This window comes from Gadus macrocephalus, chromosome 15 (genome assembly GCF_031168955.1).
Source record: "Gadus macrocephalus chromosome 15, ASM3116895v1".
In the NCBI taxonomy this organism is placed as follows: domain Eukaryota; kingdom Metazoa; phylum Chordata; class Actinopteri; order Gadiformes; family Gadidae; genus Gadus; species Gadus macrocephalus.
Window position 1 is genome coordinate 905,559 of NC_082396.1, and position 18,799 is coordinate 924,357.

The window sequence follows — 18,799 nt, forward strand, 5'->3', positions numbered from 1 at the left end:
ATGATATGTAGGCGGGACACGCGTTGATTGACAGTATGGGCTCTAACTCTGGGTGTGCTTTTTGATTGGCTCTTCTCATTGCTTGTACCCAATCAGCTTCTGCCTGCCATGGAGGAAGTAATAAATGCAAGATGGCTCCTCATATAAAAACAGTCGTCCGGGTTTCCTTCAGCGTGCGACAAAATTACTCTTTACATCTTATTAGGTTAAAGTATCTATCAGCAAGTATTTCTGAGGGTTAAACCCAGCTACACTTTGATATGCGTATAGTATTTGGCGATATTGTGTGAAAGAAGATATACGAAGAGACAAGAGGGACAAGTTTGAAGCCATGAAACGCTAGCGAACTGGATGCGCGGTTCAGGTGTTGGAGCAGCACAGCCCTTGTTGGCTACAGCTAGCGTGTCACTTCACCAAGTAGTCCAAGATAGCACACACACACAGCACAAGACACAGTCCAAAGTTCTGCTGTCCTCTTGAATGTTGGAGCAGAGATACGATAGCTGAACTATCTGACCATGGCTGTATCGAGGTAAGATGCACTTGATACTGGTTGACTTGGATTTGTGCTCGAGTTGCTAACTTGGCTAACTAGCCTAGCTAACTAATCGTTGCCGGTTAGCCTCCGATTGGGCTGAGGATGGCATGGTCAGACCGGGTTGACTTGGGCCTGCTAGCTTTCTATGTGTAATTTTAAGTCTGATAGACTCGGATCACAGTTTAGAAGGCCACGTTTGTTTAATGATTGTCTGACTTGACCGCACGTTCTATAGATCAACACAGTAAACGACGTGAAACACATTTCTCTTTACTTTACTCTCATGGCCACCTGCTAGTGTTGCTTCAGTGGGAGATCTTATTTCTCCATCGTTTAGCACTTGTTGCAGAACATTGATCTTCTGTCAATAAATAAATGACCCTGCGGTTTGTTTGATCAACGAAAGCATGTTGGGATGCAAATTTGTGTTGTCTTTTGAGGATGACTGAACTGTCATTTAGCTGTCATTTAGCATATAGCTTATCTAGATTAAACAGACGTCAAGAAATGTCTATGTTTGACACTTTTTAAGATGGTAATTATTTCCCTGGCCCCTTCATTTGTTGGGCTGGTTTAAAGTGTATTGTTTGGATGAGAGTAACTAGGTCCACCAGTTTCTAGTCTTAACTTAAACCCCTCTCTATACATTATCCTGCTAAGGTCCTTTTTAGGGAGTGTATAGCTCAAAGGATAGCTTGCATTTTTTGTAAGTTACACCCATAAAACCTCATTCTCCTTGTTGTAATTGCGTATTTTGTAGAATGCAAATATCTATTTCATGGTATGCAATGCTATTTGTACTGATTAACCCAAGCACACTTTCCTCAACACCTGAATGCAATAGTATATTTACTTTGTTGCTTATTTGCATCAACACTGTGCTAACAAAATAAGGAAATACTGGTGTATAACTGGTATTCTGTTTCTAGACTTGATCGTTTGTTCATCCTGCTGGACACGGGAACAACTCCAGTAACCAGGAAAGCAGCAGCCCAGCAGCTCGGAGACGTGGTCAAACTCCACCCACATGAGCTCAACAATCTCCTATCAAAGGTGTGCGCAGTGCGATACTCTTGCATGGACATGACTTTTCCATGATATGCTCAGTATCGACCATTGTCACTGTACACCATTGTCGACTCCCCCATACTTTTAGTCTTAGTTCAACACAGCTTCATCCCTGTTCGGTGACAAAAGAGAGGCTGTACAAATGCACAAACTCCACATATTCAGCAATTTAACACGGCATGCAAGTTGCCACACTGGTGGGCATCAAGGCACGAATATCAAGGCAGGGTTTCTCTATCTGCTGGAATAATTTAAAGAAAATATCCATAAGAAGCATGTGTTGAGTAATATAATATACATGGTGACCATTGGTGTAACATTATTATTATTTTTCAGGTTTTGAACTATTTGAGGAGTCCCAACTGGGACACCCGCATAGCAGCTGGGCAGGCAGTCGAAGCTGTGGTTAAGAACATCCCCGAGTGGGACCCGGCCCCTAAGCCTAAGAAGGGTAAGCCAATCAAGCAGTCTGGTCAATCAAGGCACCCTTTCCCCCGAGAAACATGTTGCACTTCACATCCTCGTTTTGGGTAGGATTGCTTTGAAACAATGGTAAAAGCGACTGCATTGAATTTACGATTGATTTTCGATGGACCACAGAAGTTGCTATGGTTACTCTTTTCTTTCAGCATCCTTCAAGGTTGAGGGATTAAGTGGAATTTACGGCACTTTGCACCAAACTGTCATCACGAGTTGCCCTGCGACCATAATCAATGAACAAATATTTGTTCTTGAAAAATACATAAACTTAAAGTGACATCATTAAGAAAATCAATTCTGATTTATTGTTTCTATATATTCATTAATTGTTTCTATATATTCATCGATTTTCCTTTTATGATATATTTATGGCAATGCGATGTTTTTTTTTTTTTGCCATCAAATGTTGCCCTGGTCATTCCCAAATCATCTTTAATGTTCAAACTAGGGCTGGGCGATTTTTTCGGTTTAATCGATTAATTTGCATTTTTTCTTTCCTACGGTTTGTGAAATGGCTGAACCGAAAAATCGCGATTTAAAAACAGTTCTAGACTTTTCCTATTTGTTTTGCTGAATAGACTCCGTAGTAGCCTCCTCTCTCACTTTCCAGAACGCGCGCAAAACTCAGCCTACTGCAATCACATTCACCTCGCCCCCGACAGACTTGGGGGAGAGCCGGGTCGATTGAAACACTTTTCAGTTAAACGTCTTTTGCAAAGATGACGTTATGTATACAAATTATTTGTGATCAACAACTCACATGTGTGTTCTCTTAGTTACAAGCAGTGGTGTAGTCTACGTGATACGCAGGTATACGCCGTATACCCACTAGGAACGCACCAGGATTTGCGTATACCCAGTTAAAAATTTGCACGGATACGTATCAATCGTCTTGTGACAGATCTTTCACTTCTGTGTTTATTTTTCGGAAATATCGGTTGGGTATAACTGCAATAAAATACTTTAAGCAGGGGAAGTTATCTCCTACATTCACCATTCATAAAATTCCCGCTCGCGCTCTGCCCTGTCTCTGTTACGAAGCGCGAAGCTGCCCCTGCATCTCTGCACGTTAGTTGGCGGGCCGAGCCCCTCCTTCTCGCGTGTGTGTGCGTGCGTGCGTGCGTGCGTGCGTGTGTGTGTGTGTGTGTGTGTGTGTGTGTGTGTGTGTCCAGTCCTCCCATATTAATGTGTAAACCACATAATAAGTAGTCAACAGAAGACAATGTTTTAATCCCACTTTATATCTCCTCGTTACTTTTAGATGAGAACCCCTGGCCAGCCTTTCAGACTGGGTGTCAGGCTAGGGAATTTAAAAACAGGCATCCTTGGTTAGAGTGGAGGGAAAAAAAGTTATAGGTAAATGTCAGCCAACATACAGTTGGTATACACAATTGAAATTCATAATGTTAATCACTATGCAAATGAGAGTATAGCTAATTCATGGTCATTTTTAAGGTGCAGTAATTTCACACTTTTACACAATTAAATGACTGTATGGTATCTTAGATAACAACAGTAAGAGCTCAAATTAGAGCAATTGAAAGAATGAAACATTAGTCTCCTGTCATCTCCTTCTCATGCACTGGTTAGCCATGGATGTAAACAGTTCATTCAATTATTCTGAGTAGATTTTGTCCTTGTTTAGCATGTGCTATTGCTACTATAGATATACAAAGGACAACTCGTCATTTTTGTGTTCTATTTGTTCATACTGTTATTAAAACTGATAAACCTACTCAGCTTTCCATGATTGTTGATAATCGTTATACTCTTAACCCATTTAGGCCTAAAGCGCCTGGAAAAAATGCCTGTAAAACCTATAGGCGATTTCAGAAAAGCCCCCAAAACCTGAAGTTTTTCTAGAAATTCAGCAATTGTGTCAACGCCTACTAAATTACTGATTTCTCAGCCCCTGTAACAGATAGGAACACAATTCAAAAAGTATTTGAGAGCTGACACCTGTGGCTTTCATGGGAAATTTGAGTTTTTATTTACAAATATTTACAATATTTACATACAGGTAGAAAAGTAAATAAAAAAGTAAAAAAATATGTAAAAGTGCAGGAACAGCACAAAACTGTAAAAAAAATAAAGTATAATAAAGTGAAATAAGTATATAAGAAAGTAATAAAGTATATAATAACAAACATGGGAAGGGGAACAGACTGGGACTAAAACTGTAAACAGTCTGCGTTTTAAATTACATGCACTTGTATGTGATGACTACTGAATAAAAGTATTATGCATAATACAAATACAATTGCATTCCATCCTAAGAAGTAGCGTAATTAAAAGATACAGGCTATAATTTGGGAATGTATAGTAGCCTTGGCCTTATTGTTCTGGAGATCGCAGTTAGGTGTGAAATCCAAAGAAGCTCTATTCTTTGGAAGAGCCTTGAACATCCTGCATACGGGCCCGTCGTTGCCTTGTTACGCCACTGGTGGTGACATTCCAGAGAAGCTTATCTGGTTTTACGGGTGCTTTACGCATCTCCGGGACAGTAATACATCTCTTACATATAAACTGTCGTCATTTCTTATTACAGCATCATCACAATCAATAAGTATTACTATTGATAAGTATAAGTGACATTCCAGAGAAGCTTATCTGGTTTTACGCACCCGGGTGCTTTACGCATCTCCGGGACAGTAATACATCTCTTACATATAAACTGTAGTAATTACTTATTACAGCATCATCCCAATCAATAAGTATTACTATTGTCCTTGCCTCCAGATGGCCGCAAATCTGTCCCGGGACATATTTCTGGCGAATTGCGTCCGAAAGAGATTCTTACTCTGTCGCCAGTAATCTCTTCGCACCGGCAACACAAGCAGCCCCATTCCCATAGCCCCATTCCATACTTCTTCTTCCTCGTCGTCATTCACGAACATGTGCCTTAACCATAATTCCCGGTCAATCGGTTCGTATTCGTCATCAAAGGACTCGGCCTCATCAACATCTTCGAAGCCGAGAAACTCGAAATCGCTACCGTCAGAAAAGTCTTCAGTCTCAAATTCCGCCATACTTGCTTGAAGAAATTTCTGAACTAAACTCACGAGGAACAAGTTGACACCTATATGTGTCTATTCTGATGCATTTCATTGACCCAGAGGCCGACACTTTGGGCAAAAACCCCCCTTTTACAGAAAAACGACGCAAACGCTTTCCCGTCCTTAAAGGTAGAATGACGCAACAGCGCCCCCGGCTTTAAAGGTAGAACAGCGGCAATGCTTTCCCGGCTTAAATGGGTTAAATCAGCGGGTTGTAGACCCCTGCGTTGGTGAGTGTGGTGCGACACCCCATAAGCGCCACACACGTACATGGGTTTCAATGGAATTTGTTTAGAGAAAAGCAGAAAAAAATAATCGAGGTTTAAATCGAAAATCGTCCATTAGTTAGAAAAAATTGAGATTTTATTTTTAGGCCAAATCGCCCAGCCCTAGTTCAAACCATAAAACACGTGACGCTTAGGCAATGTAGTCTGATTATCATTTTACAAATAGTTGTTAATGTCTGTCAACAGTTTTAACCATTAAAGCCTGCCTTCAGTACAATGGGTGCTGACGGGTTTTGACAAGGACTTAATTAAACCTTTTTTTGTGTCTCCTTCGTTGTGCTTAATTTAGCAACTCTGTTCTGATTGGCCCTTCTAGAGTGTTGCGAAGAAGAGTCTCCTGAAGAGCCGTCATGTGACAGGTTGAGTTTCTACCACTTCGACATCTCCCGCCTTCTCAAACACGGAGCTTCTCTACTGGGATCTGCGGGGGCAGAGTTTGAGCTTCAGGATGACAAGTCTGGTAAGAAGGCCCCTCCCATTCCTATCGGCCAAACTCTGTTTACTCAAAACCAGCACTTTTTTAAAGAATTCTCATGCACATCCCCAACTTTTGACCTGTGATGCTAATCTTTTATCCCATTACATTAACGAGAGTGTTAACTTTTCTTAAAAAGTTTGATTCAGAAGTTGAAAACGCTTGATTACACTTGAAGTGCAATAACGTTGGTGCTCAATTACCCGAGCAAAAGAAACTGAAACACAAGCTTTAACTTGTCTGCCATTAGATGCGTTTCACTTTCTTTTGCTCAATGTTTTTTTTGGCCACCATGTTGCTGGAGACGGTTGTAAGCATGCGATTGGCTAACATAAACTTAGTAAAAACGTGTCTAAAGGTTTTTCAAATCAACATTGTGTAGACTGCCCTTTTTGGAAATTCCCTTATCCAAACCCCCTGCATCAGCAACAAATTAGTTTTCTTTGGTAGAATATTTCTATGAGAAAAATTGAAACAAGGCGCACGTCCTTCACAGTGGTCCCGCAGTAGTCCTGCTTTTACACAGTAGGACTGATAGGTGAGAAGTCCTGCTATTACACAGTAGGACTGATAGGTGATAAGTCCTGCTATTACACAGTAGGACCGCTGGGTTAGAAGTCCTGCTATTACACAGTAGGACTGATAAGTCCTGCTATTACACAGTAGGACCGCTGGGTTAGAAGTCCTGCTATTACACAGTAGGACCGCTGGGTTAGAAGTCCTGCTATTACACAGTAGGACTGATGGGTTAGAAGTCCGGCTATTACACAGTAGGACCGATGGGTTAGAAGTCCTGCTATTACACAGTAGGACTGTTAGGTTAGAAGTCCTGCTATTACACAGTAGGACTGATAGGTTAGTAGTCCTGCTATTGGACTGCTCGTTCTGCTATGACATGGACTGAATGCTGGGCCAGAGTCAGTCTCCCTCCTAAGCAACAGCACCTGCTGGCCCCACTGCGGTCCACCATGAAGGTGGTTGGTGTTACCGCCCTGGCTCTCCATCCCTCTTAATCCTGCCTCTGTGCTCCTCAGGGGAAGTAGATCCCAAAGAGCGCTTGGCACGCCAGCGCAAGCTCCTCCAGAGGAAGCTGGGCCTGGACATGGGCGCGGCCATCGGCATGGACACCCAGGAGCTGTTCAACGACGATGACCTGGACTACACGCAGCACAACGCCACGGCAGCTGCAGGATCCAGCGCCTCCAACCACGCAGTGAGTCCCCCCCGCCGGGGGTGGCTCTCCATGTGCTCTCAGCCAGGGAGTGTCCGCCGTAGACCACTGGGTCTGAAATAGATCTCGGACTGAACTTCGTCATGTGGTTAAAAATACTTTCGTTTTTTGTTTTGCAAAGATTATATTTAGCTTTTTCACCTGGTGATTTAAACCGGTGATCCGCACTCAAAAGAGCCACCAAGTCTAAAAATACTCTTGGATACAGCGGGGAGAAAAAAAGGTTTATCTTGGAAGACGCTGCTGTTTGTACATTTGTCTACAGTTTAGTGGTGCTGGGTCGGCAGACATTGTGGCAGACTTCATGGCCTGATTAACCTGCCTGCGTGAAACTAGATATGACAAGCCAAGCACAGATATCTGAACTAATACTCATACATCAAAAGAAAAGTAGCCCAGTTTCATCTCCAAAGGCGCCTTTTCTTATTTTGTGCACAAACATTATAAATCATCATAGACCACTTTGCTTGCACACTAGGTATTTGTGTGCTTGCATTTCAGCTGCAGCGTCTGCATCTTTATACTGTCTGGCCCATTGTAGCCACAGCTAAAAATGGCAGGTGTAGGGGTGGATCCACAGTGCACACACTGTGGATCATGCATAACAGGGCACTGGGGTTCAGGAGGTTGGTTCGTGACGCAAACCAACCTAGCATTTGCGGCACTGAATATTTAAACATGACTTCGGTTCACTCGCCTGGCGCTCCATCGTCCAGAAAGCGGACGTGTTGCATGTTTTTCATGGTCCAGCAGATCTGTTGGGATTAAACGTTTTGATGGTGTATGAGATTATAAGAGTGATCCTGTTTCTAATGGTGTATGTCATATATGGTAGGACACTCTGCTACTACAATCACCAATAGTTAAACAGTAACTCTAAACCTATTTTAAGTTGACTGAAATTCACCCCAAGTTCTCGTTCTCAGCCCATGCAGGCAGCAGAGTTGATTGACTCTGAATTCAGGCCAGGCATGAGCAATCGACAACGGAATAAAGCTAAGCGGATAGCAAAGCTAGTAGCAAAGCAACGATCCAGAGACATGGATCCAAATGAGAAAAGGTATGTTTGTTTTCTGTGTTGCAGGCCTTCAATCTTTTTGTAGTATAATTTAGTTAATCAGACGCATTGATATGAGTATCATTGAATCTTCTTAGCATGTCGCAACTAAAGGCACAATTCCACTATTGTGGAAATGTCTAACCAACATAATGTACTAATGTCCTCTTTTAGTAACGACAGCATGGATGCCGAACCCGACGAGAAACGAAGAAAAACATCGAATGTGGTCATCGACCAATCGGCATCAGACGTTAAAGTCGTAATCGACAATGTTCGGGATTCCTCCAGCAGTCTTGAAGAGGTAAAGGACATCTGCACTGCCTTGGATGAAACTCTTATGGCATGTTACCCCTAAAATAAAATCAAACTAAGAAGGACTCTTGCCTGGAGGCTGGTCTTTGCAGAGGTGCAGGTGTCCGCTACAGTGGAGCGGGAAGGCTTAAACGTGTGCTCTGTTGTCTTTTCCTCCAGACACAGGAATGGCCTCTGGAAAGCTTCTGTGAGGAACTCTGCAACGACCTCTTCAACCCCTCCTGGGAGGTAAACAGCATCATCCACCAGATGGTTTTTGCCATTCAGTTCAAATCTATAGCACATCTGAAGTACCTGGATCAATATTTGATGCCAATAAAGTGAAATTGCGCTAAGAAGGTTTAGGCGAAATCTCTAAATTGCAATTGTGGGGGGGAGGGGCTTTACCTGTGTACGGGTTATTCCTCGATGAAAAGGTTTAAATTAAATTCTAAACGGAGTTGATTGCATTGTGGAGGAAATGGTTTGCAAAGATGTCAGTAAAGCTGTGGATCGGTGACGGTGACATGGGGAGGCTTTGGGGTAGACTATAACCGTGCTGTCTGCCTACAGGTCCGTCACGGTGCCGGCACGGGGCTTAGAGAAATCCTCAAGTTCCACGGGCGCGGCGGCGGCAAGCTGGTGGGGAGCACGGCGGAGCAGGTGCGGCCATCTTCTATGCGGCAGGTTTCCATTCTGCCCCCTCGCTGTGTAACCCTGTGTCCTGGTGATTCACGCCTTGTGTTTGGGGGCGTTGGTAGATGACGCGGCAGCACCAGGAGTGGCTGGACGACCTCGTGATCCGACTGCTCTGCATCTTCGCTCTCGACCGCTTCGGGGACTTTGTGTCCGACGAGGTGAGCGTCGCTGGCCGGCGACGAAACACCGCACCTAATATCACCTAACTCTTGCACTTTAGGTGAACTTCCACTGGAGTCACCTGCCACAACAAACTATATCTTACGTCTGTATTTCTGTTCCTTTTTTAGCTCTTCGGCTTCCTATTTTTGTGTGGCGTTTGTTTGGTCCGTTGTATTGTAGAGCACACTGTAGCAGATTCCTAACAGCTTACGTTGTATGGCAGTTCAAGCACCCGCCAAATAGGGCCAGACTGTGTAACCGCCTTGATGGGATGACCACATCCAGAATGGAAAGACACTAGGCCCGCTAACCTGCCCAAAGGGCTCGTACTACGGACCCTGCAGTGAGTGTCTGTACCCCCCCCCCCCCCCCCCAACAGGTGGTGGCCCCCGTGAGGGAGACGTGCGCCCAGTCTCTGGGCGTGGCCCTGCGTCACATGACGGAGAACGGCGTCGCCATGACGGTGGACATCCTGCTGACGCTGCTCACCGAGGACCAGTGGGAGGTCCGGCACGGCGGCCTGCTGGGCATCAAGTACGCCCTCGCCGTCCGACAGGTACGACCAGGGCGAGATGGGGAGGGGGAATAACATGGACCCATTATTCACCGAAGACGAAGGGAAGAGCGGGGAACAGCTGGGAGTTATTGGTTTTTATTAGCGGTTTATTGGTTTTTATTAGCGTGACGAACAATATCCCGCGTATGAGGTCTCATTCATGGGATATTGCCCAATATCCCGAGATAGCGAACCAATCAAATTGTGCCGCCTTTAATGCCCAATAGCTGACTTTGAATCCCTCTTATATAAGGGAAATTCAAACCCTGAAACAGCTTTAAATGAAAAGTGGGGGATTTACTAGTGCTCGATACTTAGTAAGTCCTGATCTTGGCCCAAACTTGACTTTAACGTGTGCACACAGTTAATAAAAGTAGAATAAGCTTTAAAGGCTGTTATTGTCGTGTGCTATAGTCTGAGTTGTTATCGGCCGTTTTGGGGTACCCAGTGGCGTCCATCCACCAAGTTAGATCCAGCCACACAATGCTATTGTAGAGACAGCCAAAGCCTGGGCAGGGACACAGCCCCGCCCCGGAGAGTGGGCGCAGCCCGCCCAGTGGTTTGTTGAGTTCTGGTTGATCTGCGTGGCCTCCTTGTGCTGAGTCCGTGTCCCCCGTCCCAGGACCTGATCCCGGCGCTGCTGCCCCGGGTCCTGCCCGCCATCACCGAGGGCCTGCAGGACCTGGATGACGACGTCCGCGCCGTGGCCGCCTCCTCGCTCATCCCCGTGGTGGACGGCCTGGTGCAGCTGCTGCCCAACAAGGTTAGCCCCGGGCCCCTCCCCTGTCTCCAGGCCGGTTTATAGTCCTCCGTAGAGCGCTGGGCGGGGACACGGAGAGCCCTCTCTGTCGCCATAGGCCCTCTCCGTGGCTTACATAGCATACGATATTTTTTTAACTATCCGCTGACGCAACGGAGACGGCAAGGGCTGTGATTGGTCCTCTGGCAAAATCATTTCCGGAATCCCTTTTCCTGGTTTGACTTTGCACCTTATTTACTTTGTACATTGTTTACTTTGCACATTAAGTACCAATAAAATATGAATTTAGATTTGAAAAGCTTTGGGAGTTTATTTACATGGTTTGTAGGGCCCGACCGATATTGATTTTTGAGTGCCGATGCCGATTATTTTCAGAGAAAAATTATGATTACGATTTAATCGGCCGATTAAAAACAAGACAAAAAAAAGCATATAAAACGTAGTTTTTGATACTTTAAACACTTTTGACGAATATGTGAATTGAATGCAGAACCTTTGAGTGTTTTAGAATACATTTACAGTCAAAAATGAGTAATGTAAAATAAATAACTAACTCCCAATGTGCTGCGCTCGTGAGCAGTGACTAACACGTGCGTGCTGAGCAGTATGGTCTCACCGTTAGTCTACAGTATAACAAATTAACATGGCCTGGGACCTAAAGAAAAACAGGCACAACATGCTCAAACAACGCGTCTTGTGTACATTGGTGAGGTGAGCGCGCAGCTGCCTAAAGCTAAAGTTGTTAGTTAGCAAGGCGAGTAGGAGCGCAATCTGCAGGATACTAAGCGCAATAACATTTAAAAAATAAAATAAAAAATAAACGCTTGTAATCGGTGTCTTTTTGGAAGATGTTGATTATTTTCAAAAAGGCTATAATCGGCCGATTAAATCGGTCGGGCCCTAGTTTGTAGTCAACATATAAGATCGATCGGGCAGCGAACTGCATTGCGCATCCGACATCCCGACGGAGAACATGGAATGCTCGAGGGGTCTCCGTGGTTACGGAGTGGGATGTGGGAGTGGTGTACTTTGGCCTCACTGTTCCTCTCCACCACCTCTATATGACGCCCTGCTGGTCTGTGCTGAGCGTCTCCCCTCTGCCCCCAGGTGCCCTTCATCGTGAACACGCTGTGGGACGCCCTGCTGGACCTGGACGACCTCACCGCCTCCACCAACAGCATCATGACCCTGCTGTCCTCCCTGCTTACCTACCCCCAGGTCCGCCAGTGCAGGTCAGTCCCCCCCCAGACCGGACCCAGTCGGTGCTCTCTAACCACGGTGCTCCTCTCGTGTCCCCCCCCCCCCCAGACCGGTGTGGTGAAGCCCCGGTCGATAGTGCTCTCTAACCTCTCGTGTCCCCCCCCCCAGCCTAGAGCAGTGTCTGACCGTCCTGGTGCCGCGGGTCTGGCCCTTCCTGAGGCACACCATCTCCTCGGTCCGACGGGCGGCGCTGGAGACCCTCTTCACCCTGCTCTCCAAAGCCGACCAGGTGAATGCACCGCGTTTGTTTCTGTTGCTGTAACACAACATAATATAATCCGTGGCACACTGGTGAAGGAGTTGGACCGGTCACCGGAGGCTGGCCAGTTCGAATCCCGAGCCTCCACGGATGAGGTGCCCTTGAGCAAGGCACCTGAAACCCCCACCTGCTCCCCGGGCGATGCACCGCCGCAGCCCACTGCTCCGGGAGTACCGGTGTACCCCCATGTGTGTACCCCCATGTGTGTACCCCCATGTGTGTACCCCCATGTGTGTACCCCCATGTGTGTACCCCCATGTGTGTACCCCCATGTGTGTACCCCCATGTGTGTGGACCTCTGTGTGTGTGTATGTGTTCACCGGCTACCCGGATGGGTCAGAAGCAGAGAAGAATTTCCCCCTTAAAAGGGATAAATAAAGGATAACTTAACTTATGAGTTAAGTTAAATGAACTAATAGCTCTCCTTCCCTTGGGTGGCAGGACTGCGCCCAGTGGTTGAACCCCGTCCTGCAGGAGATGCTGCGCCACATCTTCCAGTCCTGCATCCTGGAGAGCCACCAGGACATCCTGGACCTCATTCAGAAGGTCTCCCCTCGCACACGGACACCACTCCTAACCCCTCCTTTGGTGTGGTGACGTACGCCACACCTCAATGTAGCCGGCCACACACGAGCCAGACTGGGGCCAGACTGGGGCCAGACTGGGGCCACACACGAGCCAGACTGGGGCCACACACGGGCCACACACGGGCCAGACTGGGGCCAGACTGGGGCCAGACTGGGGCCAGACTGGGGCCAGACTGGGGCCAGACTGGGGCCAGACTGGGGCCACACACGGGCCAGACTGGGGCCAGACTGGGGCCAGACTGGGGCCAGACTGGGGCCAGACTGGGGCCAGACTGGGGGCAGGCTGGGGCCAGACTGGGGCCAGACTGGGGCCAGACTGGGGCCAGACTGGGGCCAGACTGGGGCCAGACTGGGGCCAGACTGGGGCCAGACTGGGGGCAGGCTGGGGCCAGACTGGGGGCAGGCTGGGGCCAGACTGGGGGCAGGCTGGGGCCAGACTGCCCTCCTCAATGAGTGGCCCCTGATTGAGTGCAACCAAAGCCTTGCGGCACTAATTTCTTCTTGCATACTGTTTTATTTAATACCCTAACCTGGCCTCAACCTTTCCCAGTCGGCTGCCATGCAGCCCACTGCGTCCCTAACGGCTGTGCCTCGGTGCAGGTCTGGATGGAGCTGCTGAAGCGGGCCCATCAGCAGTTTGTGGTGGCGGCCAGCTGTCCGTGGATGGGCGCCTGGCTGTGTCTCATGATGCAGGCCTCCCACATCCCCATCGACCTCAACATGCTCCTGGAGGTTAAGTGCCGCTCCAAGCAGGTACGTCTGGCCCCGATGCAGTCATGTCTGCGTTAATGGCTCTGGGCCCTCACTGAAGCCTCAATGTTGTGCTTTGAAGACTCAAAGTCATTCTCGAGTCATTCTGACTAGAAGGGGGATTTTGACCTGAACTCGGGGTTCCTTGGCTGAATTGACTTGACTGGTTAATTGTCCGTCTCCAGGACAAGGCCGGCATCAAGGCCCGTCAAGGAGGGCTCCCCCAGGTGAAGGAGACGGTCCAGGAGTACATAGCGGGGGCGGAGACCGTGACGGAGGACCAGGGCACCAGGGATTACGTTGTGGTGCGGGCGCGCCTCACCGCAGCCAAGTGAGTCCGCTCGTTTTGGTCCCCCTGCATTAAGGGAAGTGTTGGGATCCCTCGGCAGGTCTTTACAATCAAACCCTGGCTGTACTGTGGGGTGTTCCTTTAGCTCTTGCCCGGTAGAGGAGTAGCTAGCCTGTGAGCGTTCTTTCAGACCGTAGCACGGCACGGAGCCATGGGGCGTGTGGGCGTTTGTTTGTTGTTCTGACGTCTGACTATTTTATCTTCTCTCTTCTTAACTTCTCCCCCCCCCCCCCCTTGTTTCTGCTTTACTTCTTTCTCTGCGTAACCTTTCTCTGCTCTACTCTGCTTTACCCCTGGCTTTCCTTTCTACCAAACCTCCCTCCCTGTCTGAACCCATCTCACCTGTGACTAAATCTCTCCCCCTCTCCTCTCTGGCTCCCTCCTCTCCTCTCTGGCTCCCTCCTCTCCTCTCCTCTCCTCTCCTCTCCCACTCCCCTCCTCTCCTCCTCTCTGGCTCCCTCCTCCCCTCTCCTCTCCCACTCCCCTCCTCTCCTCTCCTCTCTGGCTCCCTCCCTCCTCTCCTCTCCTCTCTGGCTCGCTCCCTCCTCTCCTCTCCTCTCCTCTCTGGCTCCCTCTCCTCCTCTCTGGCTCCCTCTCCTCTCCTCTCCTCTCTGGCTCCCTCTCCTCTCCTCTCCGGCTCCCTCTCCTCTCCTCTCCTCTCTGGCTCCCTCTCCTCTCCTCTCCTCCTCTCTGGCTCCCTCCTCTCCTCTCCTCCTCTCTGGCTCCCTCCTCTCCTCTCCTCCTCTCTGGCTCCCTCCTCTCCTCCTCTCTGGCTCCCTCTCTCCTCTCCTCTCCTCTCCGGCTCTCTCCTCTCCTCTCCTCTCTGGCTCCCTCCCTCCTCTCTGGCTCCCTCCCTCCTCTCCTCTCCTCTCTGGCTCCCTCCCTCCTCTCCTCCCCTCTCTGGCTCCCTCCCTCCTCTCCTCTCTGGCTCCCTCCTCTCCTCTCCTCTCCTCTCTGGCTCCCTCTCCTCTCCTCTCTGGCTCCCTCCCTCCTCTCCTCTCCTCTCTGGCTCCCTCCCTCCTCTCCTCTCCTCTCTGGCTCCCTCCTCTCCTCTCCTCCCCTCTCTGGCTCCCTCCTCTCCTCTCCTCCTCTCTGGCTCCCTCTCCTCTCCTCCTCTCTGGCTCCCTCTCCTCTCCTCTCCACTCCTCTCTGGCTCCCTCTCCTCTCCACTCCTCTCTGGCTCCCTCTCCTCTCCACTCCTCTCTGGCTCCCTCTCCTCTCCACTCCTCTCCTCCTCCCTGGCTCCCTCTCCTCTCCACTCCTCTCTGGCTCCCTCTCCTCTCCACTCCTCTCCACTCCTCTCCTCTCCTCTCCTCTCCTCTCTGGCTCCCTCCCTCCTCTCCTCTCCTCTCTGGCTCCCTCCCTCCTCTCCTCTCCTCTCTGGCTCCCTCCCTCCTCTCCTCTCCTCTCTGGCTCCCTCCTCCCCTCTCCTCTCCTCTCTGGCTCCCTCCCTCCTCTCTGGCTCCCTCCTCTCCTCTCCTCTCCTCTCTGGCTCCCTCCTCTCCTCTCCTCCCCTCTCTGGCTCCCTCCTCTCCTCTCCTCTCCTCTCTGGCTCCCTCCCTCCTCCCCTCTCCTCTCTGGCTCCCTCCCTCCTCCCCTCTCCTCTCTGGCTCCCTCTCCTCTCTGTCTACCTCTCCTCTCTGGCTCCCTCTCCTCTCTGTCTACCTCTCCTCTCTGTCCTCTCCTCTCTGGCTCCCTCTCCTCTCCACTCCTCTCTGGCTCCCTCTCCTCCTCTCCACTCCTCTCTGGCTCCCTCTCCTCCTCTCCACTCCTCTCTGGCTCCCTCTCCTCTCCACTCCTCTCCTCCTCTCTGTCTACCTCTCCTCCTCTCTGGCTCCCTCCTCTCCTCTCCTCCTCTCTGGCTCCCTCCTCTCCTCTCCTCCTCTCTGGCTCCCTCTCCTCTCTGTCCTCTCCTCTCTGTCTACCTCTCCTCTCTGTCCTCTCTTCTCCTCCACTCCTCTCCTCCTCTCTGTCTACCTCTCCTCTCCTCCGCTGCCTTCCTCCCGGGGCAGGCTGCTTGCCGCTCTGTGTCGGTGTATCTGCGACCCGCAGCTCAACGCCGCCTCCCAGGAGATCCGTCCGGCGGAGTCGCTGGGCCAGCTGCTGCTCTTCCACCTCAACACCAAGTCGGCGCTGCAGCGTATCGCCGTGGCCCTGGTGCTCTGCGAGTGGGCCGCGCTGCAGAAGGTGGGGCAGAGTGCCGCGTCCCTTCGTTGAGGAGGAGCTCGGCAGGGCTTTGGGTGAACAATGGGTCGAGTCACCGACGGGCCGTCGGTCAACGTTTCCTTTGGTCCTCTAGAAAGTTCTGTGGTTTTGGATCAACGCAATTATGCGTTTAGAAGTGTTTGTAGCTTTAAATACCTTTTCCAAACTCGGTGTGGTTCGGTTTATAAACCCATAGTATGCCTAGGAACAATAATCCCAGGTCCTAGTAAACGCGTTCATTAAATAACTGTCACCAATGTTTTGTCTTCAGTTATTTGATAATTATTTTTGTTTAGAATTTGTGCTCAACCTTTAGAGATGTATGTCGCAATCGTTTAGAGACGTGAACACGGCTCCAATGCGGCGGTCAGCCCCTGATGACTCTACCCTCCCCCCCCAGGAGTGCCAGGTGGTCTCGGTCATGGTGCAGCCCCGCCTGCTGGCCATCCTGTCCGAGCAGCTGTACTACGACGAGATCGCCATCCCCTTCACCCGCATGCAGAACGAGTGCAAGCAGCTCATCGCCATGCTGGCCGAGGCCAACATCGACGTGCCGGAGCGCATCAACTGCAGCGTGTTCACCATCGACCAGGCCAACGAGCTGGTGAGGCCACCCTACACACCACACCATACGGACTTCCCTGATGTGTAACCTGCATTGTACCTGCATTTAAAGCTGAGTTTGATGTCGGACTCCATTGGAAATTGCAAATGTTTTAGTCGATGATGTAAATGTATTACTGCTATTGCACATAGTATTGAACTAGTACTTTGTCTTTTTATGTTGGAACTGTGTACTGCTGTATAAACTATACGATTTTAATCTCAATGAGACTAAACCTGATTAAATAAAGGAGGGTTATTTGCATCGTTCCCCAGCGGAGAGTTCTGGCCAACATCAAGATGGAGGAACTCGGTGCTCACCCCATCCCTTGTTTCCTAGGTAACCAGCATCTTCGCCGAGGCCACGGCGGAGCTCTGCGCCCGGCAGCCGTCGCAGTGGCAGCCTCTGGACGGCAAGCGGCAGCAGGCGCACGCCACGGTCCAGGAGACCAGCGCCGAGTGGCAGCGGCTGCACCAGCGCGTGCACCTGTTGGTGGCCTGCGCCGTGGTCAACCTGCAGGCGCTGCCCGACAAGCTGAACCCGCTGGTGCGGCCGCTGATGGAGGGCGTGAAGCGCGAGGAGAACGCCCTGGTGCAGGGCTACGCCGCCTCCTTCCTGGCCAAGCTGCTGCAGCAGTGCGCCGCCCGCCAGCCCTGCCCCAACACCAAGATCATCAAGAACCTCTGCAGCTCGGCCTGCGCCGACCCCGCCGTCACGCCCTCCTCCTCCTGCCCCGTGCCCCCGCCGCCCGAGGCCCTCAAAGGTGAGCCCGCCGTCCCGTCACGAGAGCTCGGTCATCTAGCGTTACTCGAATTAATGATTTTCTTTTTTAAAGAAAATCAGACCTTAAAGTTTTTTTTTTGTTTCCTATTTTCGTGTGGCGTTTGTTTTATTTGTATGGGGAACAACCTTTAGCCAATTCCTTTCGACTTGCGTTGTATGGCAATTCAAGTTCTTTTTTTTTCTTTTTTTATTCTAAATGGTTAAATATCAACATGGCAGCATGGACTGAAATAAGTGTGTGTAGAGTTTGCTTAAAGTCTGTGGCAACCTTAAGCAGCAGCACATAATATTTATTCATACATCTTAAACTGAGGCACGCAGCAGAGTGGGAGATGTGTGTTATTTATTTGCTTTGGTTAATCATCATTATTATTCTTCCAATAAAATCGAAACTTTTTTTATTTTTTCACTTTGAAGATTTTGTTTTTAGGCCAAATCGCCCAGCCCTACCCATCACGTGTACATTAAACGCTGGCACCTACAGAATAAAACTGAGGGGAACCCGGGATGGCCCCTTAGTGTATCGATGGGCTGCTGGGGTCAAGCCCGTCGTGACTTTTGTCTCTGTTACTTGCAGACATCTTTCGAAAATCCAGGTTCATGTCGAACCGCTCCTGACGTGTTTTGTTCCTCCCAGGCCGGGGCTGAGCCATCTCACCGCTCATTAGTCCTTTTTATCGGGGCGGGGTAATGCTAATTATCACATGCATATGATTAACGAAGTACACCAGTGAGGAATTTTTAGATGGCCCACAGAGTCGATGGGGAACAAATGGATGTGGTTGAAGTCCAGCTCAGGCAATAACATCCTCATGACCATGTCTTATTCCCACCCCTCTCGTTGCTAGTCGGTGGCACGGAGAAGGACTGCATGCACCACAACGTCAGCAAGACCCGAGGCATCATCACCCTCTACCGCCACCAGAGGGCGGCGTTCGCCATCACCAGCAAGAGGGGTCCCGCCCCCAAGATGTCCAAGACCTCCGTCGATTTTTCACCAGGCTGCGGAATCGGTACAGACAATGATGAGGTAGGAATACAGGCTTGGGTTTGGGGCAACGAACGCTTCCTTCCATTCTATATTAAAATGAATAAGGCTTTTATTCATGTCGTCGTCTTTCCCTGTCCTCTCCCAGATTAAGAGGCCGTGCCTGATTCAGAGGCGAGGAGCCGAGTTCTCTCTGACGACTATCGCTAGGCACTTTGGGGCCGAGCTCACGGGCTCTCTGCCGTACCTGTGGGAGAACATGGTGGGGCCTCTGAGGACGGCTGTGGATGACAAGCAAGGCATAGGTACTTTAGGTTCATACCGTGGGACTAGGGGGTTCCATCAGCAGCC

At 49.5% G+C, this 18,799-nt stretch overlaps 1 protein-coding gene across 3 annotated transcripts in view; it reads left to right on the forward strand.

Moving 5' to 3' along the window:
• The first annotated feature begins 115 nt into the window (after positions 1–115).
• The window catches only part of btaf1 (BTAF1 RNA polymerase II, B-TFIID transcription factor-associated), a 29,863-nt gene continuing 11,179 nt past the window's right edge, over positions 116–18,799 (forward strand). Inside the window, exons 1-22 of one of the 3 annotated variants that reach the window (XM_060074000.1) lie at positions 116–532; positions 1,468–1,591; positions 1,943–2,057; positions 5,746–5,889; positions 6,948–7,117; positions 8,062–8,195; positions 8,367–8,496; positions 8,667–8,735; positions 9,060–9,149; positions 9,248–9,343; positions 9,727–9,903; positions 10,526–10,666; positions 11,771–11,895; positions 12,032–12,152; positions 12,624–12,728; positions 13,370–13,522; positions 13,705–13,850; positions 15,881–16,055; positions 16,474–16,677; positions 17,017–17,440; positions 18,309–18,490; positions 18,597–18,753. In XM_060074000.1, the coding sequence (XP_059929983.1) occupies positions 519–532; positions 1,468–1,591; positions 1,943–2,057; positions 5,746–5,889; positions 6,948–7,117; positions 8,062–8,195; positions 8,367–8,496; positions 8,667–8,735; positions 9,060–9,149; positions 9,248–9,343; positions 9,727–9,903; positions 10,526–10,666; positions 11,771–11,895; positions 12,032–12,152; positions 12,624–12,728; positions 13,370–13,522; positions 13,705–13,850; positions 15,881–16,055; positions 16,474–16,677; positions 17,017–17,440; positions 18,309–18,490; positions 18,597–18,753 (3,196 nt within the window). In that variant the 5' untranslated portion in view covers positions 116–518. Of the gene's footprint in view, positions 533–1,467; positions 1,592–1,942; positions 2,058–5,745; positions 5,890–6,938; positions 7,118–8,061; positions 8,196–8,366; positions 8,497–8,666; positions 8,736–9,059; positions 9,150–9,247; positions 9,344–9,726; positions 9,904–10,525; positions 10,667–11,770; positions 11,896–12,031; positions 12,153–12,623; positions 12,729–13,369; positions 13,523–13,704; positions 13,851–15,880; positions 16,056–16,473; positions 16,678–17,016; positions 17,452–18,308; positions 18,491–18,596; positions 18,754–18,799 lie in introns of all 3 variants that reach the window. The other 2 variants (XM_060073999.1, XM_060073998.1) reach the window with 2 other exon arrangements.